This window comes from Mustela erminea, chromosome 5, assembly GCF_009829155.1.
Source record: "Mustela erminea isolate mMusErm1 chromosome 5, mMusErm1.Pri, whole genome shotgun sequence".
Taxonomy (NCBI): domain Eukaryota; kingdom Metazoa; phylum Chordata; class Mammalia; order Carnivora; family Mustelidae; genus Mustela; species Mustela erminea.
In genome coordinates, this window is record NC_045618.1 from 36,326,243 (window position 1) to 36,348,355 (window position 22,113).

The 22,113-nt window shown below is 36.6% G+C and overlaps 1 protein-coding gene across 1 annotated transcript in view; it reads left to right on the forward strand.

The window, feature by feature from the left end:
• The window catches only part of UNC13C (unc-13 homolog C), a 612,072-nt gene that overhangs the window by 388,899 nt on the left and 201,060 nt on the right, over nt 1-22,113 (forward strand). The window contains 1 exon segment of the mRNA XM_032342611.1: nt 13,838-13,971. Within this exon segment, the coding sequence (XP_032198502.1) occupies nt 13,838-13,971 (134 nt within the window).

Genomic DNA, 22,113 nt, shown 5'->3' on the forward strand with positions numbered 1-22,113 from the left:
GTGTCAACTGTGAGAGGCTTACTGAGAATATGTGCTCAACCACTCAGCAAGACAAACTTGGGTTTTTAACATTTTCTTCCACCCCACCCCTTGGGTAAGTGTTAAAAATAACTTCTCCTACCCTGCAGTGGTTAGCAGAATTCTGAGACCACTCTCAGTGAATCATGCTCCTATATAATGCTTTCCCTAAAGTGTGGGGGGAAACTGTGACTTGCTTCTAGCCAACAGAAAATGGCAAAAAAAAAAAAAAAAGAGAGAGAGAGAGAGAGAGAAAAGAAAAAAAGAAAACATAAATCTAAAGCAAAGTTTAAACCTGCAATTAGATTATGCTATACAGTAAAGGCAAAGGACTTTTCCTGATTAAGGTCTCTAATCAGTTTGACTATGATTTAATGAAAAGAGAGATTAAACTAGGTGGGCCTGACTTAATCAGTGACCCCTAAAAAGGACACTTGAACCTTTTCTGAGGTCAGAGAGATGTCCTGCTGGCCTTGAAAAATCAAGTTTCTCTCTGTTCTCTAGATACAAGGAAATTAATTCTGCCAGCAACCACATAGACTTGCCTCAGATAAGATCCGATTTCTGGCTAATATCTTGATTACAGCCTGGTGGAGAACTGAGCAAAGTACCCAGTTATGCCAAGCCTGGATGCCTGAATCATAGTAGCTGTGAGACAGTACATGTCTGCTATTTAAAACTGCTAAAGTTGTGGTAATTTGTCACAAAGCAACAGAAAGTAAATACACCTGCTTCACAGCAAAGTTTGTTGATTTCGATGACAACATCTTATTTTCTCCATCGATTTCATTTCCTTGGGTTTTTCATATTTGGAGCAAAAGACTTTATTGTTTTTTTCTTTAAGAGAATTTCTAATCCATTGAAAAGAGACACTGAGTGTACTTCAAATTGTTGCACTCTAGTATCCAATAGTAACTGCTTCCTTTAAAAAACTGCATTGCTTTTTTTGAGAGAAATTATTTATTAATTTTAAGGATAAAATATCTAATAATCACTTTCCTGAAACATCTAAGAATAGCTAAGCTTAAGAAGATAAAATGTACAGATTTTCACAGTGCTTCAAGATTCCATTAAGGACAAAAATGGTTTTAGAAGCTAATGACAGAAACAAAAGGAAAATGTGGATGACACTGAAAACATAGCCAGAAAAAGCCTACAGAGAGTTCACATTTTATAAAGAACAATGGGGCTTATATTATTTCAGATCAAACCATCTGCTTAGACAAGCTCAAATATGAGTCATGTTTTATTCTTACTCGTGTAATGTCTATAAAAATGGATGCTCCTGGTACACAAGTGGTTCTTCCTGTCATACTTGGGGTTCTTTGAAAGCAGAGACTAAAAAAAGGAACTTGTCAGTAGTTTGAGACATGACCCCAGAAAGAGAAGTATAATAGGTGGAGAAAATGAGATATGGAAGTCAGAAAAGCAAGGAAGAATACTAGAATGAGCTTCTTGTTTCTGTTGTCACCTAAGGTCTGTTCCTTTGGGAGCCCGCTGGGAAAACCCATATAGCACACACCTCAGAATTGTTCCAATGAAGGATGGGGAATGTAGTGGGTTGAATGGTCTACCTAGATAGTACACCCAGAACCTCGGAATATGACCTTATATTGAGTAAGACTTTTGCAGATCTAGAGATTAGGTAATGTCCTAAATCCAAATACAGATATTTTTACAAGAGTCAGAAAAGAAGACACAGATGCACAGAGAAAAAAAATGAACACAAAAAATGTAAAGGCAGAGATTGGAGTTCTCCATTCATAGACCAAAGACTCTCAAGGGTTGCCCAGTCATCAAAAGCGAGGAAAGAGACATGGGAGGAATTCAGAGTCTCTAGAAAGAAACCACCTGGCCAGCATTTGATTTTGGACTTCTCACCTCCAGAACTGTGAAAGAATGCATTTTTGTTTTTAGCTACCAAATTTTTGGTAATTTGTTATGGTAGGACTAGGAAGCTAATACAGGGAAGCTGAGCTGTTGAGCCTTTCACTCTTCTGGGCCACACTTGAAGGTCACAGAATGGCTGCCTCTGACTTTGTAAGAAACCCCAAGCAGCAAAGCAGAGAGAGGCTGCAGCAAGTGCTTGATGTGGGTGGGACTCAGCCAACATACACGGAATTATTCACCAGAGATGCACTGATGTCAGGTGAGCTGAAGGGATACGACAGTGTATCCACAAGCAACTACTTCACATCTTCAGCCATGATTTGGAGAACCAAGTCCCTTCCTTGTGAGTCTGCCATCTTAGACTTGGTACTAAGGCTGTGCTTTTGCATAGCAAATAGTAGAGGAGAAAAGAGCATAGTGGATTAGATACAGACAGTAAGCTATAGTACTTCTGCTCACATTCTACTGGCTAGAACTCAGATTTCCACAACTAACTGCAAAGGAAGCTAGGAAATAGAATTGTTTTGCTTATCTACCACTATTTAACAAAAGATACCAAATCTCAGTGACTAAAAAAATTGCTCATTAATCCATCCTGCAATTTGGACAGAGCTGATTGGGATGACTTGTCTCTGTTCCAGACAGCATTAACCAAAGTGGCTCAACTAGGGCTGAGGGGGTCCACTTCCAAGAGTGCTTACACACATGGCTAGAAAGTTGGTAATGACTTTCATCTGCTGAAAGGTTTCCTGGAACTTGAGTTTATTTCCAGGTGGACCTCTCCAAAGATTCATAACATTTGTCTCAAGTGCATATTGCACTCACTCCCAACACCTTACAAAATTCTTGTGCTGTTATAGTTTCGAGCTCATGCTTGAGGCTCAGAATCCCTCTAAATCATGTCCAGATGGAGATGAAGCTCCTTGGGTCCCATTTCTGAAGGATGGTTCCTCTTCACCTAAATGTTTGGAAACTACAGAGCCTGGTTGTTGGCTTCTCACATGCCCAAGGTATAGTGGTGAGATAGAAGTAATATAATTGATACAGATATTTCTGTTCAAAAATAGGAGACATGTGATGCTCACTTGTCCATAAAAATTCAGAAATCTAGCTGGGAACATGCTGTCAGTTCTTAATTGCAGCTCAGTCCCGCTGTCTGGGAATTATTATCTGTGACTCTTGGCTCCATTTGCTGGGTTTGTAGCCTTGCCTTTGGGTCATTTATCCTGCTCCATAAGGAACAGCTCATGGTTACGACTGAGTAGCCTTCTTCAGCTTCCTGCCCATAGATGATTCCAAATCGTCTTTTCATTTTGTGCTGACTTAATTTTTTTCTGTCCAAACTGATATAACTTATTTTAAGTATCTGTGGGCATTGCATTAGACAAAAATGGCTCTCATGTTTCTTTTGAGACAGACCTTCTTAATGTGAATGGAAAATCTTGGGCGAAGATTGAACAATGCACTTAAGAATCTTGGAAGTCTTCTGTCTAGTTGAAAGGAACTACAAAGCACAAGAAACTATGAGATTCTTACAAGCCATTTTCTTCTAGAAAATTTCTTCAAAGAAGAAATTCCTTAAGATTCTTAGAAACTGTACTAGATATATCTTAAATATTCATAAAGCTCTCAGAAAACTTCTTTGGACCTAGACATTTTGACTGTAAAATCATTCACGTAAGGTGCCCTGGATTTGATGTGTTCCCTGAAGATATTTCGTACATTGAAAGCCATAGCTTCTGGAAAGATTAAGGATAGAAAGTTTTACTTTGAACCCAGGAAGTACACTTCTGTTTTTGTTTTTGTTCTGTTTTTGTTCTGTTTTGCTTTGTCTAGTTTAGCTCCCCTCTCTCTAGCTATATCGTATTCTACATGGCTATAAGAAACTACTTGGCATGTTCATTATTCTAAATCCATCAGCTCACATTCTATTTTCTATTTTCTATATTTATTGTAGATGACAATGTTGACAAATTTTCCCCACTAAATAGTAGGAGTCCTCTTTTACCTGACTTGAAATAATTTTTTCACTGTCTTTCAATTTCTCCCTGACAAGTCCTCTGATATCATTAATTACCTTCTTGAAACCCTTCTAGCTTCTGCCTGCCACCACTCAGTCCCAAATCATTGCCACATGTTTTAACTTTGTGCTACGTTAAGGGTCCACTTTCAGTGTCAAACTCTGTTCTGCTTATCTGTTAAATAAAGAACTACCCTAAAACATAATGGTTTAAGATAGTAATAGTAGCTTACTTTGCTTACATAAATGCAATTTAAGCAGGGCTGAGTGATAACGTCTCTACTCTGTTCTTTGTGGTTTCAGCTGATATGGTTTGACCAGAGAGGAAGTTCTACTTTGGACATGCTTATTCATATGGCTAACAATGTGGTGCTGTCAGTAGGAACTGTGTACCAAATGAGTTGGTTGGTTCTTTTCTTTTTTTAAGATTTTATTTATTTATTTGACAGAGATCACAGTAGGTAGAAAGGCAGGCAGAGAGAGAGGGGAAGCAGGTTCCCTGCTGAGCAGAGAGCCCAATGCGGGGCTCGATCACAGGACCCTGAGATCATGACCTGAGCTGAAGGCAGAGGCTTAACCCACTGAGCAACCCAGGTGCCCCTGGTTGGTTCTTTTCCACATGGACCTCTCCACAGGACTACTTGGGCAATTTCAGTTTAGTGGCTGGATTTTAAGAGAGATGGTCCGGTCCAAGAGACAGGACTTGGGAATAGCCAGTTTCTTAAAACCTCAGCCTGAAAACTGACATAGGTCACGTCTGTCATATTCTGTTGGTGAAAGTCACCCATATTCAAGGAAAGGAAATAGAAACATACGTTTTAATGGAAAGATTATCAAAGAATTTAATCTTATTTAATCTTCCACAGTAATGTAGATGTGCACTCAAGGAAAAGGGAAAACTGATTTGGGGAACAGCTATCCACTTTCTGCCACAATTAATTCCAGCCATTTAAAATCGTATCTATGTAACATCTGAGTGGCTCAGTTGGTTAAGCATTGGGCTCTTGATTTCGGCTCAGGTCATGATCTCAGGCTCCTGATATCAAGCCCTGCATCAGGCCTCCTGCTCAGCAGGGAGTCTGCTTGAGGATTTCTCTCCCTCTGCCCCTCTCCCCAACTCAGGTATGTGTATTTACCTTTTCTCTCTCAAATAAATCATTAAAAAAAATTAAAGCTTAAAATAAAAAATGATTAAAATCAAACAGTACCCATATGTTCAGGGGTATGAAGTTATAGTTAGGCAAGACAAATTAAGTTCTAAATATCTGCTGTACACTGTAGTACCAACAATTAACAACACAGTGTACATTTAAAAATTCATTGAGAGTAGATCTCATGTTAAGCAACTTGTCATAAGTGGGGCAAGGGAAAAAAGCAAAGAGATATAAGGGAATTGCGGGGGAGGTGACAGATAGGTTTATTACCTTGTTTTGGTGATGGTATCATGGATGTATACATATGTCCAAACTTACCAAACAGTATACATCAAACATATGCAGTTTTTGTCTATTAATTATACCTCAATAAAACTATTAAAAATAGTAACCATATACTTTTAAATCAACATATCAAGGGCTTAAAACTTAGGGGTTATGTTTTCTTCTCTGTAAATTTAATTACAGGTATAATCGTAGAAAATATATTAAAAAGAGACTCAGCATGTGGTCAGTTTTTAGGTACAATGTAGACAAGGGACTTCCTATATGCCTCATATTACTTAACATCTGGGAGTTAAAATATTTGGAGAGATCTGATATTTAGGAAGTTTTTCTTTACACTGTACTAAAATCTTCTGTATTGAAAATTTTATTCATAGATAACTAGTTTTCTTCTTGACCACACAAGACAGATCTAATTTATCTTTTATTCTCTTCCTATATGACAGCCTATCATGTATTTGAAGTCCACTATCATGCTACTCCTGAGTTTGGTCTAAGCCCTGCTAGTTCTTTTAAAGGTGTAGTATCTTCAATGGAAAATAAATGCCAGCTACCTGTGACCGGTTGCGTTTTTCCTTTTGGATGTAAGTTTAATTTATATAAAGAGAAAAGGACAAAAACTATTAGTTTACCCACTGGAATCATTTTTTTTTTAAATTTATTTATTTGACAGACAGAGATCAGAAGTAGGCAGAGAGGCAGGCAGAGAGGGAGGGGGAGGCAGGCTCCCTGCTGAGCAGAGAGCCTGATGCGAGGCTTGATCCCAGGACTCTGGGATCATGACCTGGGCCGAAGGCAGAGGCTTAACCCACTGAGCCACCCAGGCGCCCCCCCACTGGAATCATTTTACATTTAAGGTCTGTTCTTTTGCATCTCTCTTGGGATTCAGATAAGAGAATTATCCCTTAGGTAGACCATATATCATATGCCATTAAATTAATTAAAGGCAAGTATTCACCTGTTACATTAATAAATGTCCTCTTATTGAAGATTTTCTGTTGTGCCCGAGTTTTCGCGTCTGAGAGACCACCAAGGAGCCAAGCACCAATGCAATCACACAAGGGTTTATTTGGCAAGCTTAAGCTTGGGCCCAAGTGTACCCCATGCAGTGGAGTAGGGACTTGGACCTTGAGCCAGATTACAGTCAGAGTTTTTAAAAGCAGAGTAGGGGTGGACTCAGCAGTGGGTGAGGACAAAGGGGGTGTTCAGAAGGGCTATCAGGGTCAAGAAGACTGTCAGGATATTGAAGGCCTGGTTACTATCAAGCGAAGGACGTTTTTCCCTTTAATGAGGCACTAAGATAAAATCAATTGGGAGTTTCCTGGTGGAATGTCACATTCATGTATCAAGCGTCCTTGTTAGTGAGATTTGGGTTTAGATGAAATTTAACTTTATTTACGTTTCCTTCTACCTCAGCCTCCTTCAGTTTTGTTTATGGAAAGGATGGTGACATTAGGGCTTAAGGAACTGTTTTTTGTCTCTGGAAATTGGGCTAGACTCGAGGTGGGTACAGCCTTGCTTTTCTTGGCCTCCACATTTCTACCTATATACTTGCTCAAATTATCAGAAACAGGATTGGCTATATATAATCCTATTTTAATAGAAGAAATCTGAAGTTGAAAAAATGAAATCCTGTTCCAAATTGTACACATTCTTGTTAAGCTGAGAACAAAATACAAGTTTCTGATTTTATGTTCAATTATTACTTTTTCAATAATACCATGCTGTTAAGTAATTTGTATATTTAAATCTAAATTCAGAGTTATGACACTTTATGGTTGTGTATAGATAGCTTACCCAGGTACAGTCTATTCAAATTCAAGGAACCATTAAATGCTGTTAAAAGCCACTGAGAGTAAATACCCAGTAGTGAAAAAAAAAAAAGGCCACTGAGAATGTCCAAACACTTTGAAATGCAGTTTTGGCAATTTAAATGTCAAGATACATTGGATTTACTGAAGCTGAAAGGACCTAGTAAAGATTCTTTAAATATTTTGCTAGAGTAAAAGTGAATTATTCTAATATATGCAATTTTTTTCTAACTCAATTTGCATAGTTTTAATTTTCAGTAATTAGTCCTATTTAAGGCCACTAGTTGCTCAATTTTTATTCTCAGTTAGCAACATCTATTAAGTTATTTGAGTAGAACAGTAATTTCCCAATGACTATTAATTTAAAAAAGTGATGTTTTACAGAGGGATCTAGCATAGGAGTTTATCAGTGCTTGGAAGAGGATCCATATAAATATCCACAAAGCTATTCCATTTCCTCTAAAAATTAGGGAACTGCATGTAGTTGGAAATTTCTCAGATGTAAAGTGAAACAAGCCTTTTGTTATACTGACAAAATGCAAATTCCAGCAAATCTATGACAGATACTAGTTTTTAGGAGGAACAATAGCACTCTTCTTCCTTAAAAAACAAACAAACAAAAACAAACCTACTTTTACCTGATTTAATTATAGTCTGACTCTTCTTGTGAACATGAGGATTTCAGAAGAGCAGAGCTGTATGTTTTAAGTCCAGATTGCCAAGCCATACCTCCATCTAAGCTGATTTTGTGTCTGCAACAGAGGCTTTAAAGTCAAATGTATTTCTCATAAGCAACTGGGTGATTCTGATGTACACCTGTGGACCAGACTTAGAAAAACACTGCTCAGTGCCGCTTTGAATATAGTCTCAAATTCCACTCCTTAGTGTGTTTCTTTGAGATTCTCATTGTTGCAATCCACATTGCCATAGGCACTTTTGCTATGAATTTTAAAACCCAATTAAAGAACAGTACTTGCATTAAAGAACAATAGTGGAAAAAACTTTTGAAGCAGGTAGATGAAAGGTCATGAACTTGTAAATGGTCTAAGTAAGTGGTGAGTGGAACTTTGCCAGAAGCAAAAAAGGAAAAAAACAGTAGTAGGAAATGTTGATACCACCTTCAAAAGGATGTTCCATTTATTTATATATATATGGAGATTTAGGTCATCAATTAAATTTATTAATGTTCCCATTTACAGTGGCTCTCAAACTTTTTAATTAAGGGAGCTGTCATAAGCTCTGTTAATCAGCCTTAATTTGTTCCTTTATGAGTTAGCAAACAAAATCCAACTCTGTTTTCTATTTAACTTGAATAATTTTTAACTTGAGGAGAATGGAGGGTAGAACAAAGGACATTCCCTTGAGAACATGAAATTTTCAAGGTCTGGGTGTTCTGACTTTTAGGACGTTATGTGACCTTAGATGGACCACTTTAAACTAGGTCAGCCTTTGTTTTCTCTTCTGTAGAACACAGGAATTACCATAATTATTTGTAGTACTTTTCAGCACTATAAGGTGATTATAGAACAAAGAAAAGAGGTATAGTGATGTGAGGGGCGGGGTGTCTATGAGTTCTTGGCAAAAGTTGAAAAGATGTGAGATAAAAAAAGATTTCCATTTCCTTGTGCCTTTGTGTTTCTCTTCTTCCTTCCTCTGGACCAAAATAAATATTTGTTCCAGCACTTCAACCACTCAAGTCAAACATTTAAATCTCTTTCTCTTTTCCTATTTTTACTATACCTCAGTAGCAAATCCAATGCCCTTGACTTCTAAATCCAGAAGAGCCATGATTATCCTGAGTAGTGACACTGTAAGTTCAGGGCCCCACTCTCAACAAAGCTCCCAACCTAACTGGCGGTGCCACCATTGGTTCCAGGGCCACCATGGGTCCAGTTCAGGGTCTCTGCCGTTCCTTGTGGAGGCTGTTTCAAATCTTTACTATTTATTCCTCCTCTTCTCTCAGGATAGAAATTCTTAGCTATTCTTTCTCACCATGAACAAGACTTACCTGCAAGACTACCTTCTGACTGGAAGAAGTCATGTTTTTCAGTTGTTTGAGGCCAGTTCTTCCACATACACTCTGGATCCCGTCTTTCCCATTTCAGCTCACTCCCCCACCTATATCTCTCATTCATAATATAGTATTATTTTCCTTATTCGTATTTTTCTCCAAGGTCTTTCCTCTGGTCATATATTCTCCCTCTCTTGGAGTAATCTTATTTACTCCATAATTTCAGCTACCACATACACCCTGGAATTCTTCTAGCTACGTCAGCAGTCTAGGATGTTACTTGAAAATCCAAACGTATCTACCCAGGTGCCTTCTGGGTAGTCCCACTTGATTTTCCCTCTCTCTCTTCCTTTTCACCACTTAGGCAATGAATTTGGTCAGCTTCACTTAATAACCATTTCATAAATATTTTCATGAGTCTATCAGTTTTCCTCATTAACTATTTCATTAGTTTAAATTCAATCAAACTTCCTGCTACTGACAAATCATTTAAAACAAAATGTAATTAAGTAGTTCCATGTTTGACATCTTCTACTGGTCCTCCTCAAGTAGGGTTTAAATGTTAATTCCTTGGGGTGCCTGGGTGGCTCAGTGGGTTAAGCCCCTGCCTTCGGCTCAGGTCATGGTCTCAGGGTCCTGGGATCAAGCTCTGCATGGGGCTCTCTGCTCAGCAGGGAGCCTTCTTCTCCACACCCCACCCCTGCCCCGCCCTACCTGCCTCTCTGCCTACTTGTGATTTCTGTCAAATAAATAAAATCTTTAAAAAATAAAATATAAAATAAATAAAATAAATAAATAAGTGTATGTTAATTCCTTGACCTGACACACAGGTCCTAAAGAATTTGACCACTGTAACTATCTTTGCAGTTTTTTGTTTCCCAAAGTAAGTTCAGAGGAAGATCATTCTGTGGGAAGTTGTGCACGAATGAGATATGAGGAAGAGGAGGGGGGTGGAGAGCTTTGTCAAGTTCAAATACACTTGAGGAACTAATGCTCCATTTTTAGCTTTCAGAGTAGTGGTTTTCAAACTAGTCTGAGTTAGTAACACAAGCAATTCTAGGAACTTTATTATATATGCAAATTTTCAGGCCTCACCTTGGATCTGGTGAGTCAACAACTCTGGGGTGAGGACAGCCCATCCGTGATTGAGCAAGCTTTTCTAACAGTGCTGCTGAATGCTAAAGATGGAGAACCACCACCTTAGAGAATCACAGGGCACAATAGCATTACTCCAAAAATCCAGAAAACATTGATTTAACTTTGTTTTAAGCAAGCATTTTCTCACTTGCTTTGAGCATGGACTATGTGTGTGTGTGTATAAATAATGCTGATATCCACTAGAACCAATGATAGAGAAACACAGTCTGTCAAAAGGCTATATCCTTGTATCCTAACATTGCTGGTAATTCTGCAATTATGTATCTGTCATGTACTTTTGCATTTCAGTATCACCTTACTTTACTAAATATCTTCCCCCAACCCTTGTCTAGACAACTCCTTAGAGGAGGGGTTTCAAAATTATATACTTATTAAACAAATACATGGAATGCCCCATATTTTATGACCGATTCGATATTTTGTATAAGCCCCACGTTAACATGAAGATGGTATCTGTTATTTTGATATTTTTTTCCTCACATGTAATGGTTCTTTCTATATGGAAATCTATCTTCATATTTTCTCATTTGACATATTATAGTGTATATCTTTACAGCCTGTCTGGTAAAGCTTTTCTATATTGAAATATCCTTCATAAACATGACCATTAGAAACTTTCTTTGACTGATTCTACACCCTGGCAACTTTTCCACATCATGAATTTTCTTCTCTTATACTCTCACAGCTTTTCTCATCCCTTTTACTTAATAGTCCATTAAGAAAATAAGGTTTAGTCACTGTAATTCTAATGGTCATAATCAAAATCAATCTACTAAGTTATAGTTTTATGAACTAACTATATTCCCATTTTTTCCCTTGACATTAACGGGTTTATCATTATATATTATATGGAGTATAAATATATAAGATACATTTTTCTTATGATAAATATCAATTTTCAATAGTTTCAGTAAATATTAATGCACTTATTACTAGCTTCCTAAATTTCTGTTACCATTGTCTTATTTTTTCTGACCATAAGATCAAATGCCATGATAGACCTCTAGGATATTAATAAAGTGTTGCTTAGGAAAAAATTAATCTTTAAGAAATCTGGTAAATATTTCAACATACAGGATTGCATCCCATCCTTTTAAACATACAGGCTGTTAAAGTGCACTATTAAATTAGGGATAGTTTGATTTATTTTAATTTTATGGGATATGTAAAAACTTAATGATTCAACATCCAGATTGGTTTATTCTGGGGCAACATACAGAATTTGATGAAAAAACGGTACCATCTATAATACTCTAATGTCATAAAAAGTATAATGAGAGTAGGATTTGTGACAGCTAAGGGATTTTGAAATTAATACATATTCAACTACTTTATTTTCTCCTTCTTTCTTTATTACTCTTTGCAGAATTACAGTAAGTAATTGTGATGTTAGACATGTCATCTAGAGTCATTTGCTTTCATTTAATCATATTACTTGAAATAACCTAGACATATAGTTTGGCTGTATACATATCAGGACGATTAATGACAGTATTAATCAAGGTCAGATGCCTTTGTGAAACAAATACTATGGCCATCAGAACTAATTTTATTTACAACCTTTATAATCTACCAGGTTCTCTTGATTTTTAAATTCATAGAGGAAGAACTCTATTGAACTTAATCTAATGAGTAAATAATTACATTATTATGATAATAAAATCTTATTCATCAAAGAAAGATAAATTTAAAAAGAAACTATAACTTGAAAGTAGGCAAAGCTGAATATTTGCAAGCCTGTATTGCTGCCTAATTTTCTTCTTGAAGATCTTCCAATGTGCCTTGATGTACCTTAGGAATTGAAAGAGGAAGCCTGCTAAGAAGTTTCAAGTGGTTCTCCAGGACCACATATACAAGGTTCATAAAAACCTTTGGAGAGTACTTATAGTTCATTCTGGCAATCTGAAGTAATTTGTGCCAGTCACTGATTTTTGGACTAATGTAGCTCTCCAACATTTAATATCTGTTGCATTTTGAGCATAAAGGTAAGTCAGCAGCACTTAGAAGCACCTTAGGAAAATACATGTCCCTAAAGATACATTGTATTTTCCTAAAGGTACATTATAGTGTATGGAGGTTTTTACTAGTAAGTGGATTCAACATATCTTAGCTTAAGTGAGAATAGTAATGTGGTGCTGACTCACTCAGGTCGGGTTACGTGTCTTAGGCAGTGTTACAAGATATGCATACAGCCATTCAGCAGAGGACAGCTGATCTTTGGATGAGACATAATTGGAAATGGCAATAGTTTGGGCCCCAAAAATCTAATCCACCTTTTCTACCAGAGAACCCATGAATTTCCTGAGCCACAAATTGAAGTTTTCAGATATCCTGGACCTATAAGCTTGTAAATCATTTGGCAAAAATAATTACAGAAGGGGGAGCCACATGCTTCCTACTTATTTGTATACTTGAGTAAAAATTGGCTCTGCCTTTATCTTTTTTGTCTCATTATTTAAGTAAGTAGATGTAAATGTAAATGTAAGTAATGTAATTTTTTTTTAAGATTTTATTTATTTATTTGACAGAGAGAGAGAGATCACAAGTAGGCAGAGAGGCAGGCAGAGAGAGAGAGGAGGAAGCAGGCTCCCTGCTGAGCAGAGAGCCTGATGCAGGACTCGATCCCAGGACCCTGGGATCATGACCTGAGCCGAAGGCAGAGGCTTTAACCCACTGAGCCACCCAGGCGCCCCAAGTAATGTAATTTTAAGTAAGTTGTAAGTAATGTAAGTAAATGTAAAAGAAGTTCTCTAAGAAGATTACCCACCAAAGAAAACAATTGTATATGTTGAGTATGATGTTGATATGTGAAACATACAAGATTGTTACTGTACTCTGTTCATCTCATTATAAACTTAGATCATCCAGGGTAACACTCTGAGAGGTGAGAGCTGGAGAATTCAGTAAGCATGATAAATCAAGGATTCAAATAGGATTTAAATATGCACACACACACAAGAAAGATACATAACTTTTAGTTAACGAGGCACATTTGTGGGTGGAAGTAGAGTGGTCCATGCCATTCAGAGCACACTTATATACTGTAGAATTTAATGGTACTGGCTTTGTAACCAGGCAGCCCTGAGTTCTGCACACTTACCACCAATGTGACTGTGGACAAAATATTTAGAAAGGATATATTATACACACACACACACACACACACACACACACACACACCCCTTTGTACACACAGAATTCAAACTCTCTCCTTGGAAGAAGCCACTTTAAAGGGATGATTTTTACAATAATAATGAACTGCAATTTAGAAAGTACGACCTCCAATTCAAAACTAAAGATGTAGAAATGCAAGCCTGGCCTGGCTGTTGTGACTGTATCCTATGGGAAACCTGAATTTAATAGTTTTGGCTCACATAACCTAAGAATTTGTCCAGAGCCACTTTTTCTCTAATCCTTCCATTTGACAGTGACAAACTAAAGTCATATCATTTACTCTTTTCTTTTACATGTTGTGTGACCTTGTGAGCAGAGTAAGAAACAGGACATTCCTCGGGAAGATCAAGGACCGACCACCAAGAATTTGGATTTTTGGCCCCAGCTGATTACACTGATGGTCACTATTATTGATGAGGATAAAACTGCGTACACACCTGTCCTAAATCAGTAAGTACCTTGTCTTGGAAATGAATGGATTTAATTTCACTGAAGTTATGAAAACATAAAATATGGGAAGATGGTCTGTACTCATGATTTATACTCTCATTGGAAAAGTTTGTTTTCCAAAATTAAGCTATATAAGGCAGGATTTTTGTATGTTTAGCAGTAAATATCAATTTGGTGATATGATGAGTTTTTAGTTCAAGCCCCATCGAGTGAGATTGTTTGGATATAGAGACAAAGAGTTCCCAAAATTTATTTTTATTTGATGTAGAAAAGTTTCTTCATTTGTTCCTTTCTTAATTACCTCCTTGTCTCAAAAAGGAGAACAACAACAAAACCCACAAAACTATCCCATCGCACTTCCCCTAAAACTAAAATGTTGAAAAGTTGGTAGTAAACATATTTCATTGTGACTTTGTAATAATAAAGATTTGTCAAAAGAACACCTGCTTTCAACGTCGTTCTGTACCATGGATGTATTGCAGTGTGTAACAGAATAAATCCATTTTCTCAAGTAACCGTGTTAAGCCTATGCCCCCCTGCATAGAATTTGCAAATTATGAGCAGAGAGACAAGCAGATGACTTGAAATTCATGGCCATTGTAGAATAACAGATTCTAGAAGAGTCTAAAATTATTAATTTATCAAAATGTCACTTGCTATGAGAACTTGGACAAATTATCTAATTACCGTGAGTCTCAGTTTCCTCATATATTACTAGATAATATCGATGTTCCAGTCCTAAACAAGCAACCTCAGTGTTGCCTGTTTAGGATTTATCGTATGCCTACATGTCGATGGCTATATAACAAAAGCAAAATAACAGCTAAGTCTACAAAACTAGGCACTTGCAATGTGATTAATGGAGAGGATATCCTGACTTACTGGTAATACCTGAAATGCTCTGGGCAGCAAGGATAGCAATAGACAAACCATGAAGTAGAACATGAAATAGATTCAGACTTATTATAGAGAACTTGTTTTATTGTTTCTCTATAATGGTCAAGGCAGTGTCAAAAAGCTTGTGTTGAATTCAACTGAAATTTCAGGTACAGAAGGAATAAATTTAAGTGTCCCAATTTTCCTTCTTTGCTGGTTCCATAACTGTCGTTTTTCACCTGCCCCCAGTGCCTAACTGTGAAGAAACTGATCCTTTTTGATATGCAACCATGATAACGTCATTAGGTTTGCCTTTATATGTTCTTCTCCCTTGCCCTGTTAAACTCACCTTTTCTGCCTAAAGACCAGAGTACCTACCTCCTATGACCCTCTATAGAGACTCTGTGGTTTTACTTTCTTCTGATAGGTTAGGATTGTATCTTCTCTTTTCTTTTTTATTTTTTTTAAAGTATTTAATGCATGTATATATGTATGTAGAGGGGGGAGAGAAGGAGCATGAATATGGGGAGGGGCAGTAGGAGAGGGAGAGAAAATCTCAAGCACACTCTGTGCTGAGTGTGCAGAGCCGCACAGGGGGCACAATCCTATGACCCTGAGATCACAAACTGAGCTGCAGTTAAGACTTGGATGCTTAACTGACTGAGCCACCCAGGTGCCTTTCTCTTTTAATATATGACATGTCATCCACTCATCTTGGGCAGCTTTATGGAACAGATATGTTTTCTACTTCATCCTTTGGACCTTCTTTGAGACAGGGTGGATTTCCTGAAGATAGGGAGATCAATACATGTTTTATGCCCTTGATCTGGTATAGACCATTTGGTAAAATCACTATTGAATGAAAATAGCTATCTTTTCAGAAATGCTAATTAAAAGTTACATGAAAAAGATTTTCCTTCTAATCAGGGAAATTCTTTACATTTACCAAATACTAGAAATCCAGGTATGACTAGTAAAAGATATATCATAAAATCATGGAATCAAAGTTTCCCAGAATTATTTTTAATCATATACTATGAAATATATACAAAGATTTTATTTGACTTTTTGGAACTATATAAAAAGAAGTGGAGGAAATACATTCAGTTATGGCAAAAATTTAAATTATGACCTAAGTTAAGTCTACTAATTATAAAAAGAGGCAATGAGACAAGAAAGAGATATCTTTGTTTTGCTTTTTATTTTTGTTTTTAATTTAATGTCAGAGTTTAGAGTCACTTTTTTTTTTCCTGTGAGCACCTAGCCCTAAAAAAACTTGAATGCCTTCCTGGTATTTGGAATCTATGTTTCATGATCTTATTTGCTCAGATTCTGAGGCTATTTTAAAGACTTATTCAAGTTTTATGACAATTTATAATAATTATAGAATGGACACTTGAGAAAAGAGTTTTTTTTTTAATATTAGTATATATCCTGGCATTTATATTGGTTGAATGAATAAAGAAATTAAAGTAAAGCTTATATGTAGTTAACATCTTTCTGTTCCTACTTCATTATTAATAGGTATATAAACAATGAATCTTAGAACACTGAAAAAAAATTACCAAAAAAAGAAAAAAATAGGTACAATAGAGTATTTGAGCAATATTTATTCACATTTTCAAAATTTATTAAGGAGCTTTCTAGATGCTCATAAAAATTTTACTATTTTATTAAAATTGAAAACCATTAATTATTTTCAGATAGTAAGGTGTGGTTCTCCCTCTCCCTTGTTAACATTTATTGAAGTATAATTCAATACAGTAAGACAGCACATTTGAATTATATAATTTGACTAGTTTTGGCATGTATATCTAGTCACAAAACTCTCACCACAATCAAGATAATTAATATATTTATCACCCTAATAAGTTTCCATATGCCTTTTGTACTCACTCCAGGCAACCACTAGACTGACTTCTGATACTATAAATTAGTTTAGAAATTTTACCCTTTTATGTAAAAGAATCATATGTACATTTTTTGGGTCTACTTCTTTCCCTCGTCACAACTATTTTGAGATTCAAACAGTTGTTGTGTGTAGCAATACTTTGTATTTTTAAATTTTTTATACTTTTTATTTCTGATTAATATTCCACTATAAGATATACCCCAAAATGTTCCTCCATTCCTCTTTTAGGATTAGGGTCAAAAATTGTTGTTTTTTTGCCCCCAGGTTAGGTTGCTATGAATATTTGTTTACAAGTTTCTGCATAGACATATTCTTTCTTTTCTTTCGGGTCACATGGTAGGTACATGATTTGTATTCTTAAAATAGCTGAACTTCTTTCCAAAGTGGTTGTACATTGCCAAAACTTAATATGGTTAGGATTTTTTTTAGTCATTCAGATAGGTGTATAGTGGCATCTTACTTTTTATTTATTTAAAAAAAATTTTTTTAAAGATTTTATTTATTTATTTGACAGAGAGAGATTACAAGTAGGCAGAGAGGCAGGCAGAGAGAGAGGGAAGCAAGCTCCCCACTGAGCAGAGAGCCCGATGCGGGACTCGATCCCAGGACCCTGAGATCATGACCTGAGCCGAAGGCAGGGGCTTAACCCACTGAGCCACCCAGGCACCCCTTACTCTGGCTTTAATTTGCATTTTCCTAAATACTGATGTTGACCATCATTTCATAGTTTATTGCAATCTATATATCTTTGATGAAGTATCTGTTCAAAAGCTTTTTACCATTTACAAATTGGGTGTTTATCAATTTATTATTGAGTTATAATTGTTCTTTATATACACCAAATAAGGGTCCGTTGTCAGATAAAATGTTGCATTGTTTTCTCCTAATTTGTGACTTTTTTCCATTGTCTTACTAGTATCTTTTGAAGAACTTTTTAAAATTTTTGATGGAGTAGTCCAATTTATTAATTTATAATTTGAGCTTTTTGTGTCCTATTTAAGAAATCTTTGCAACACCCACAAACCAACTTTTAATATCACTGTTTTCTACTAGATGTCTTACATTGAGATCTATGATTCATTTCAAGTTATATTTTTGTACGTGGTATAATATAGATTTTAAGATTCTTCGGGATTTTCTTTTTCATGCTTATCTTTTTAATTCCACTTGTTAGAAGAATTATCCTTTCTCCATTGAATTAATTTGGCAACTTTGTCAAAAATCAGTTGGCTATACTTGGGAGAGTAACTCTGTATTCTTTGTTCCATTGATTTATTGATCCATATGTCTATCAGTTTAGTGATGATGAAATTCTTCGGCTTTTGTTTACCTGGAAAAATTCTTTACCTCTTTCAATTCTGAAGGACAATTTTGCCAGCTAGAGTATTCTTGATTGGCAGTTATTGTTTTTCCTTTCAGCCTTTTGAATATATCATCTCATTCTCTCCTGGTCTGCAGTTTCCTCTGAAAGTCCACTGATCACCTATGGGAATCTCCTGTGAATAGCAAGTTGTTTTTCTCTTCCTGCTTTTAAGATTCTCTTTGTCTTCTATTTTTTCTCTTTGTTGAAGTTCTCACTTTGTTCATGCATTGATCTCATGACCTTAGTGAGCATCTTTACAACCATTATTTTGAGATCTCAATTGGGTAAATCACTTACCTCCGTTTCACTAAAATCAGTTTCTGGTGATGTAACTTGGTTTTTGTTTGTTTGTTACCTAGTCCCCTGTTTCTTCATTTTCCTTGACTGTTTTGGTTTCTGCACTTTAGAAAAAACAGCCACCTCTCCCAGTCTTGACAGTGGGTCTCATCAGTCACCCCAGCCTGAGTTCCAGGTTGTCTCTCAAGCATTTATGATTATCCAGGCCACAGGGTTTTTTTGTTTTGTTTTGTTTTGTTTTGTTTTAGTCTCCCATAGTTGAGCGTTTGTCAAGACTTGTCAGTGCCCCCAGAGGGGGATAGGGATAGCAGTCAGCATGTAGATGCAGGCTAATTAGAAGCCAGACCCTGAGGCAACCACTGGAAAAATATGTAGTTAAGCCCCTTCCAGGGAGAAACTTGGAAAATGGACATTTTTGCGTATTCCTTCTGCACTGGGCCCTGGGGGTGGGGGAGGGGATGCTCCTATAGGTGTTGAAAAGCTGCTGCTTTGTTTGCTATAGTCCTGTGGGACTCGTGAATGCAAGACCCACTGACTTTCAGATGTAGGTGATGTGGGGTCCCATCCCTCAGAAGCCATAAGTTGGGGCACCAAATGTGCAGACAACCTCCTTTCAGGAAGGTACTTGTAATTTGGTTTTGTTGTTGGAGCAATCCAGAGGGATACTGTGTGTAATTTCTTTTAGCTTCCTTCAAAAGATACATATAGTAAAGTTTCAGTTTTTCTCTCTGAATTATATAGATCAGGACCAATGCGTTGAGTAGGAAATGGACCAGTTTTCAAAGATCTATTTGATATGCAATGATAAAGTATGCTGCTTTTATGTTCTCAAGGTGTGGGATGAACCAGAGCATTATGTCCAAATCATTAAAAAACAAAACAAAACAAAACAAAAACAAACAAACAAAAAAAAACAGAATATTTTATTTGTTGCTTGAGGAGATTGGATTTAAAATACTTTAAACAGGGACCTCTATCTTGTTCTTTCTATTTTGGAGCTAATGCTGTTCAAAGTATTAAAGCTGTTGATTTGTTTAAACTGTGGCTTCCATTTGCAACAATGTGAATGAACCTTGTGGGTATTATGCTAAGTGAAGTAAGGCAGACTAAGGAAAACAAATAACATTCAATTCTAAGCATAAGAAGAATCTAAAAAAAAAAGAAGAAGAAACAAAAAGCAGAGTCAGATATAAATACAGAGAATAAACTGGTGTTTGCTGGATAGGAGGGTGATGGAAATGGGCAAAATTGCTGAAGAGAGCAGGAAGCATAAGCTTCTAGTTTCAGATGAAAAAGTCATGGGAATAAAAGGCACAGCAAAGAGAATATAGCCAACAATATTTTAATAGCATTGTATGGTGACAGGTGGTAGCTACACTTGTAAACATAGTATAACATATAGAGATGTTGAATCACTGTGTTGTATGCCTAAAATTACTGTAACATTGTGTGTTACATATAGTAATTATGTGTGTGTAACGTGTGTAAGTACAGTAAAAAAATTAATTTTTTAAATTGTCTTTTTAGTGAAGTGACTTCTTTTTGTTTTAAGATGTTATTTATTTATTTATTGGTCCAACAGAGAGAAGGAGCATAAGCAGGGGAAATGGCAGGCAGAGGGAGAGGCAGGCTCGCTGCTGATCAAGGAGCCCGATGCCGGACTCAGTCCTGGGACCCTGGCATCATGACCTGAGCCAAAGGCAGCTGCTTAACTGACTGAGCCACCCAGACATCCCTCAAAAACAAAACAAAACCAAAAAAACCTGTAAACACTAAAATTTAAAATGTCTTACAAAACTGTTTATCATTCTAAAAAGTAGAGCGTCTGTATAATGCATCCTTATATCCATCACTCACGTTCAACAATTACCAAGATTTTTGTCATATTTTCCTCATATATACTTTGAGCTTTTTTTTTCTTTGCTGAGTTTTCTTGAGCAAAACTCAGACATCGTATCATTTCATCCCTACATGCTTCATTATTCATGTCAAAAACTGATGACTGTTTTGTTGCCTATCACAATTAATAACATCACCGGTAATGCCATGGTATTGTGTTTTCTGTTCCACAGTTAAATACTGCTGTTTTTCCTTAAAAATGCCTTTTTATGTTTGTTTGTTTTTAAAGATTCTGTTCATTTACTTGACAGACAGAGATCACAAGCAGGCAGAGAAGCAGGCAGAGAGGGAAGGAAGCAGGCTCCCTGCTGAGTCAGATGCAGGGCTCCACCCCAGGACCACAAGATCATGACCTGAGCCAAAGGCAGAGGCTTTAACCCACTGAGCCACCCAGGCGCCCCTTACATTTGTTTTAATCAGGATCCAAATAAGGCTCACATCCTACATTTAGCAACTATGTAGCCCAACTCTCTTATTCTATCTCCGGTCCCTTCCCTTTTCTTTTCTCCATGCCACGGACTTCTTATGGAGGCCATATTCATTGCCCTTTAGAATGTTGTGCTTTCTGGATCACTAATTTTTTGGACCTCTTTTTTATATTTAACTTGTTCCTCCATTTATGATACTCCCCAGATTTGAATATTAACGTTAGAAGCTCTTTCAGGTTCCTTTCAGTGATCTTTTTCAAGATACTGAACAGATAATCCTGTGTACTTCCTACTCCTTAATGTCAAGGGTCACATTAAGTCTGGCTGTTTCCCCTGTGGTGATGCTAAGATGAGTCTGTGCTTGCAGCCTGATCCCTGCACTCTAGAATTCTCTGTTGACTTCTCCTCTGATGCTTTTGATTATTTATAATCAGTTCAAAAACCATTTATTCCAATAGGGACTGCAAAATTGTGGTTCTGTAATATTTTTCCTTCAATATTTGTTAGTTAGAATTTTTTCTGTAATGAAGAGCTTCCCTTTATTGACTAGGCTTACTTACTTGATTACCCTGAAATAGAATAAGGACAGGAAAGATAGGGCAAATGCTTAATTTTTTCTCTTAGCTGAAAGACTTTTATTCCATTTTTTATTTCCTGCTCTATTTACTTTTATCATTTTTCATTAACATTCTCATTTAAATTGAACAAATACATATTGAATACTCAATATATGTCAGGCACTAAGCAAAGTTGGAGACCCAAAGATTTAGTTGGAAAAGAGATATGTACAAAATTAAACATTGGTCTTCAATTGCTCAATCACTGTGTCTGCCACATCACAAGTCATTCTGGAATTCAATTCTTTCCCTCATAGTCCCTTGTTGAGGTAACCTAATGAGGAAAAACTTGGTTTGCTCTCTGGTTTAGACTGAGAAATCCAGAGAATGAGACAGTGGACAAGGAGAATAGACACTGAAAGGTTACAGGTTTGGAGATATGTATAGTAAGTGATCTCACATTAAGAATACATCAGGGATGCCTGGGGGGCTCACTTGGTTAAGTGTCTGCCTTTGGCTCAGGTCATATCCCAGGGTCCTGGGGTTAAGTCTGTCATCTGACTCGTTGCTCAGTGAGGAGCCCGCTTCCCCCTCTGCCTGCCATTCCCCCTACTTGTGCTTGCTCTCTCTGACAAATAAATAAGTAAAATCTTTTTAAAAAATTAAGAATACAGGAATATAAGAATTAAGAATAAAAGAATAAATGAAGTATAAGCAGAAGACGGGAAATAAACAGCATGGAAGGGGAATGAGGCAGTTGTCAGTCAAAGAAGAAAAAGGCTACCTGGAAGGGAGAGCAGAAATGGTGAG